General features: G+C 39.6%; 1 protein-coding gene and 1 pseudogene across 1 annotated transcript; one reads left to right on the top strand and one right to left on the bottom strand.

Moving 5' to 3' along the window:
* The first annotated feature begins 365 nt into the window (after nucleotides 1–365).
* Nucleotides 366–1918, top strand: LOC134203072 (uncharacterized; annotated as a pseudogene).
* Nucleotides 1919–2810: 892 nt separating this feature from the next.
* On the bottom strand, nucleotides 2811–4263 carry LOC134203071 (ribosome biogenesis protein BRX1 homolog). Its single transcript, XM_062678051.1, has 2 exons — nucleotides 3968–4263; nucleotides 2811–3903 (listed from the first exon to the last, which is right to left on the bottom strand). The coding sequence occupies exons 1-2, from the start codon at nucleotides 4127–4129 to the stop codon at nucleotides 2890–2892; spliced, it is 1176 nt and encodes a 391-aa protein (XP_062534035.1). The 5' UTR covers nucleotides 4130–4263; the 3' UTR covers nucleotides 2811–2889.
* Between the last annotated feature and the right edge of the window lie 2600 nt (nucleotides 4264–6863).

Raw genomic sequence — 6863 nt, 5'->3', positions numbered from 1 at the left:
CAAAATCCGGCGGAAAATTTTCCCGAGGTGTAAGGTAGCCTTAAGGTAGCCTCACACCTCGGGAATTTGGTCGGCGGATTTTTTCCCCATGTGTTTTTGCATATGCGATGTTTTCGGGATTTGGGCACGGAAAATCAAAATCCCGGCCCCATTTAAAATGCACGGGGTTCAAAATCCGGCGGAAAATTTTCCCGAGGTGTAAAGCAGCCTTTGCCACCCACCATGTACAACAGGCAATTTTCGAATGTCACGCTAGTTTTGTTTAGCGCCGTACAAAATTAGTCAACCTAATTCAGGCGCGATTGACGAACCCATGGTTTTTGTTTCTTTGTTTTTGTCATTGTCAGTCAATTTTTGAGTTTATCGCCGCCATCCCCGCCATCATCCGTCAGAAAAGCCGTTGCGCTTTCATTGCTGTTTTTTTCCATATTTTCTAGTGCTTTAAATTTAGTGAATTAATTTGTATAGAATAAGTACAAGACGGGTCTTTAAATTTTTTATTTTTATCCAGTAGTCAATTCCAAACGACAAATATGGGAATATTTCACAGTAAAATTTCACCAATGAACAAACAAAGCGAGCAGCTGAACAACTTCGTTGACCCACGATCGCCAACGTTCAACATCAACCGCAGTCCCATTGGAATAGAAGTAAGTTTTTCTTGCGCTGTCTAGGATTAAATCTCATAGTTTAAGTTAATTTGTATAACTTATTACATTCTTAGACTGTCCTCGATAAACCTAGCATTACCAAAGTGCGTGATCTAACGGCAGACCTTACGGAAATTTTGGACCATGCCCAGACACCCGACCGATTCGCCACTTCCGATAAGCTACAATCCGCTTTGGACCCGCGCTCTCCAAGCTTGTTCTTGCGCACCCCGCTGGTGCTGAACGACTCCGATGCATCCAATAGGAGTTTACGGGGCAGCTCCGTCGAGTACGAGGAGATCGATTGCGATGGTGAACTCTCGTTTAAGGATTGTACCGCGACAGATATTTCCGAGGTACTCAGCGTCGGTCCCACTGATGGAACCAGCGGAAGCATTTTCAGCAACGACACCAGTTTGAACACGGAACTGAAAGCGGACATCGACAACATAATTCAGAAACTGTATGACGCAGGTAGATAACATTTTCCTTTATTTTTTACCAAAATAGCGTAAACTGCGTAAATAAATTTAACTGTGCTTATTTTGTTCATTGATTGCAGGTAGCCTCAAAGATCCACGATCACCATCGGTCGATATCCAGCGCACTCCCATCGTTTTTCAAGAAAAGCAAGAACCCATCAACGACGACGAAGATCAAACTGAGATTCAAACGAAAGAGGAAAAGGCGTCGAACAACCTTCCGCCCAGGTACCACAGCAGGACATTATCAAAGAGGATGAAACAAAAACTACAACAACCAAACTAACCATCGTTCATCAAGACGAGAACACAACTACACCGCTGATGAGCATAACACCGAAGCGAAACAAATCGGATCTGAGTGCAAGGAAAACGGCTCTCGGTGGCCCTCGTACCCCTCTGGGATGTGTTACCAATGTGCAACCGCTGAGCAACAGTACCGGAGGCAATAATGTGTTGCGTAAGACGGCATTGATTGGATCGATGAAACAGAGTGGTGCCAGCACTGGGTTGGGGTCCAGCACAGAAATGATTCCCGCTGGAAAGAAACTGCAAACGCGTTCTAAGATTCCCACATTTAGGATGAAATAATCTTAAAAGATTTCCATATTTTCATTAATTTCTGAAGTGTGATGGATTCAGCAAAACACTATTTTTAATTAGAATAGTCTTAACTATCATTTACAAACTGTCGCATTGATTTTTTTTGACAACATTTCTTTATTCCTTTATTTTAGAACGATTTGTACACATTTCACGCATTAAACATAAGAAAAAGTAAAAACATGTTTTCTCGTTTTAATGAGCCTTTAACTGATCCCTCGAGTTTCATACAAATATTGGTACCGTGACCTGCCCTAATTCCGCGCATCGCCTAATACCGTGGTTTTCATAAAAAATCAGAACCTGGCTATCATGGACATCACATCATTTGATGAAATGTTCAAACATAATATGTTTGAACATTTCACCAAATAATACGATGTCCATGATAGCCAAGTTCTGATTTTTGATAAAAACCACGGTATTAGGCGATGCGCAGAATTAGGGCAGGTCACGGTAATGTGCGAAAATTCCATAATTTGTTTCGCATGATGAGTTAGCAAAAGAATGAAAGTTTACATAAATGCAAATAACACTCTTTTATTAAACCATGGTCTTAATAAAAAAACATTCAGTCAAGACACCAATATCAATTAGGAACACAATTTTCTTCACAATTTTTACGTAATGGGTGATCGTCATAAAATCAAGTCGATCAAGGCCTTTACGAATGCAACTTGGTGCGAAAAATCAAGTAAGAATTACTAAATGAAAAGTTTATCAATCTTTTCCTTTGTACATACACAGGCACACCCACAGTTCGTCAAGCCGATTGGTCGGTATCTGAGAGTCGGTATATGTCATATGACAATATAACACTTCTACTGTGTGTCGTTTATAAAAAGATAGTTTAGTGGTAGGAACACATCCAGAATGTGGAATACATCCGATTCTGTTTTTACACGGCCGTACAATCCCATACAATTTTTTTGCAAAGTTGCTCCATTTTGCATGATTTGGCGAGAAATCATAAAACTTTTTTTACACGGATTTTCTAATTTTGAACTGAAAACGAAACGCATCCCCCGTGTAAAAGAAATGGATGTAAACCGGTTCTAAATTAAAATACGATAACTTTGCGAAATATTTAATCTGTATTAATTATATCTCTGTTTTATAGATACATGATTCACTTTCTAATCAAAACACATTCTTCAATCACTATCCTCCGCGGCGGCCTTGCTCTTACCCTTCTTCTTAGCTTTCAGAGACAACTTTTGCTTTTTCTTCTTTCCGTTAGCAACAACTTTTCGAAACTTCTTATCCTTGGCCAGCTGTTTCAGTTTCTTCATCTCGTCCTTCTTCTTCATGCGCTTGTGTTGCTCCTCGATGGCTTTTCGGTCTGCCTCTATCGCTTCCTCTTGTTCTTCCTGCTCCAGCAGTTCCTTAGCCTTCTCCTCTTCGGCGCCCTGGAACACGTCGGCGAATTTATCGAAATCATGCGTAACCTTCGGGGCATTGACTTCCTTATCAATCTTCTGCTTCTGTTTGTGTAGATACTTTTCGTTGGCTGCCTTCTTCAGCAGCTGTCGATGCTTAGCAGGACTCTGATAGCTAGAGTTCTCCCAAATCGCATCGCCACTGAAGGATCCCTCAAAGATTTTGATAGGATTCATTACAAACCGAGGTCCTACCTCAGCTAGACCGCCATCTTCCGACAGAATCTGGAAGTGTCTGTACCATATGCGATTGTCTAAATGAGTGAAGCTGATCACACGATCCACAAACGGCTGGCTCTTCGGGTGGTGATTCGGGACACCGAAAATCTGCGTCAGCAATTCTTTGATAACCGCCAGATGGGGTTGCTTGGAAAATTCCTGATCGAACGACAGAATTGGGCGGGAGCCCCGTAGACAATTCCCGGTCAGTTTCATCTCGCCCATGGTGTTGATGTTTTCAATCAGAAACTTAACCGACGGTCCTTTTCCTACGTTGGCCAACCACATGTACAGATCCCGCTTGCGTCGTCCCTCGAACAGCACCACCTTGTTGCAGTGTTTCATCTCGCTCATTTCGTTAACCACCGACAACGTCTTCCAGCGTTCCATTTTTGGCTCTGACCGGTGATGGGGCATCAGCGTTTTCAAATCCTTCATCAAATGACGATCGCGATGGTTGATCCCCCTAGCACACAGGACCAGCACGCGCTGCTTGTTGACCCATTTTGTCTATAAAGTGCGATCCATACGATTCACATCAAACAGCAACGGAAGGAAGTTTATGAATATTTACCTTTTTAGGTACCGGTTCATCCGACCGCCTGATATCTTTTAGCAGAATTCCTTCGTCGTCAGATGAGGCATCCAATTCCTCCAGCTTGCGCTTTTTGGTGGCCTTGTTTTTTAGTTTTGCTGCCTTGTTCTTGACTTTTTTATTTTCAGTTTTCAACTTCATTGTGTGTCCGCTTAAATGTACGAGATGAAATATTATTCAATCTACAAAAACCGATAATAATTTATAAAATCAAAAGCGCACGAGTTTCACTTCCAAAACGAACAACACGCGGTCGTCGATAATTTTCGATTTGACATTTTTGTATATTTTGCACTTAAAAATATCGCCTCACATCTCACAGCGAAACGCTGGGTGGAAACAAAAACGAGAACCGTAGAAAAAGAAAACAATAAATCAAAAAAGAAGAACACAAAATTCGCGATAGTATTGTCGGCGTAGGTCCAAATTAGAATTCGGAAGTAAGGACTTAATTCCGAAGTTTTAGTGTGTCACTAAATTTATGCGTTGTTTAGCGCATATAATAGACCAATGCAAACTCTAACTTAACCTCACTTATTTTGACAGTTCATAGAGCTTGTTTACAAGGTGTTAGAAGAAAAATCGATGAGGGGAAAATTAAAATTCATATTTTTAGTTTAAAATTGCTGTGATCCGAATATTTTAGTGTTATTCTTTGCATTCAGCAATACATGCGAATAAAATGACGAAACAATTTTATCGGAAGCTGCGCCGGAGGCTAAGTCCCGGAGAAAAAGCTCTGTGAACTGTCAACCTACGTCATCATGCACTGGTCTATTTATATGAATTATTTACTGCACTACACTGCACTACTCATCTCGCTACTCATAACGCTTGAGTAGGGTTATATTTTTGTCCAAGGGTACATTGCTCTAAGTATAACATCAAAGGCTGGAGAGTGAAAACTCTCCAAAATGTCACGTGTCATTTGGCATAATGTCATTTGAATGACATTTTGCCTCCCACGCCCCAGATTACATATTTACAGCAAAGTCTCGTTAGACAAAGTTGTAGGCCCATTTAACCGCTATAAGTTCGTCATACAACATGAATTGATAGCTACCTTCTGAAACAAGTTCTGGGAAAATTATACAAACGAATGCAAATGACATTTTACAACACTGCCTGCAGTAATTTCGAGAGGCATTTCTGGAAGAACTGGTGGAGGAAGTTGTGAAAGAAACAATTTGTGGAGGAACGACTGGAGGTATTTCCGGCGGAATTCTTCATGGATCCTAGGGAGACATTTCTGGATAAACTTATGGAGGAGCTCCTAGAAAAATTTCTAAGCGAATTTCTGGAGAAATTTCTGAAGGAATTTGCGGACGAATTCCTGAGGAACTTCAGGTAGAATTTCAGAAAGAATTCCAGAGAGGGCTTTACTGGAGAAATTATTAAGGATTCTCAGATAAAAATCTGGAAGAGTTTCCAAAAATATTTCTAGGAAATATACCAATGGAATTAAAGGAAGAATTCAACGAGAAAGTGTAACGATTGTCCCTTAAGTCTTTAAAAAAAACGAACAGTGGGTAATGTCTGTGACATAACCGCTAAGTGGACGTAGGACTTGACTTGACCATGCCTTTAAGATACATAATATGCCCAAATTTCTCACATCAACTATTTTGGATAAATAATCGGCGTTGCATACCATTCCTTGGCAAAATCTTCTCATCAAACCGACACAGAAATCAAATCTACCTCGAACAAGAATCATCAAAAAAAAATTCAGGAAGTATCTGTCAGGTCACGAAATATTAGCCTCGACAGTGGCAACCTTCCCACTGAAGGACTGCCTGAAATAAACCACACGTTGGCTCAGCAGGGGATGTAGACTGTACCTCAGCCCTTGCCACTGAAGAGCCTTCTAATCCGTGCGATAGCGATTGAAGGAGAACATTATTTTTAACTCTTAGAGCCTTGAACAAGGCTGTTTGCTTCGGCAAAGTCCAAAAAGTAAGAAAACGATCTTTTCAAACCGCGAATTTCTAGTGGTGGTAAATATAAAAAAGACTGAATGCTCTGCGAGCGAATGCACTTTTCTTTTATACCTTACTACCCGGATAAAAATGTACTATTGGTTCAATAGTGTGAACAATTGAATTACCATAAAATGTACGGTATACAATAGGATACATTGTTTCTTGATGGTTGCACAGATTGTATCAACACTGAGGATACAATACATCAACATATTTCTCTAATGTAACTATACTTGCAATTGTTTTTTAAATGTTTTCGTACATAAGTTTCATACATTGATAACTTTTGAAACGTTTCTTTACATTGCATATAAACTATATAACAATATTTGCCTCATAGCACCAAATATGCATGTTTTCCCTTTAAATTGCATTGTTGAACAGTAAAGCTGTCACAACTGAGAAATTAAAAATCGTATTGTTTTACTATACAAATACAATACAATCCATTGTATTTTGAACAGTTTTGTTCGGATATTTCAACAATATATTAACCATACACTCTATTGTGTGACGAAAAAATGTATGGAAAAATCTCAGATTTTGTATAGTTACGATACTTAACAACCCGTACATTCTATTGCGAAAACTTCATTTACATTTGAGTAAATGGTTCATAACAATGCATTCTAATGTATTTCTATGGTTTCATTTACAATATAATCTATTGCCAATTTAATGTTATTAATAGTAGTGTTACAATAAATTGTATTGTTATTCTACTGTATTTTTATTCGGGTAGTTGACCCGGCAGACGTTGTCCTGCATAGTAGGCGAAAATGCGCTTTGTGAACTGCCCATGCGAAATATCCTAATTTAAGTTTTTCATGATTTTCCCAACCTTACTCGTGATTTGCGCATGAGGAATTATCATATAAACCCGTCGGAAACGA

This window comes from Armigeres subalbatus, unplaced genomic scaffold (assembly GCF_024139115.2).
Source record: "Armigeres subalbatus isolate Guangzhou_Male unplaced genomic scaffold, GZ_Asu_2 Contig163, whole genome shotgun sequence".
In the NCBI taxonomy this organism is placed as follows: Eukaryota; Metazoa; Arthropoda; class Insecta; order Diptera; family Culicidae; genus Armigeres; species Armigeres subalbatus.
The sequence above is the reverse complement of the archived record's forward strand: the minus strand, read 5'-3'. Positions and strand labels throughout refer to the sequence as shown.

Excerpts from the sequence above, each read along its gene's own strand:
- LOC134203071 (XM_062678051.1), bottom strand. The coding sequence starts at position 4,129 with ATGAAGTTGAAAACTGAAAATAAAAAAGTCAAGAACAAGGCAGCAAAA. Across the intron at positions 3,904-3,967 it reads ATGAACCGGTACCTAAAAAG|ACAAAATGGGTCAACAAGCA; the intron begins GTAAATATTCAT and ends CGCACTTTATAG.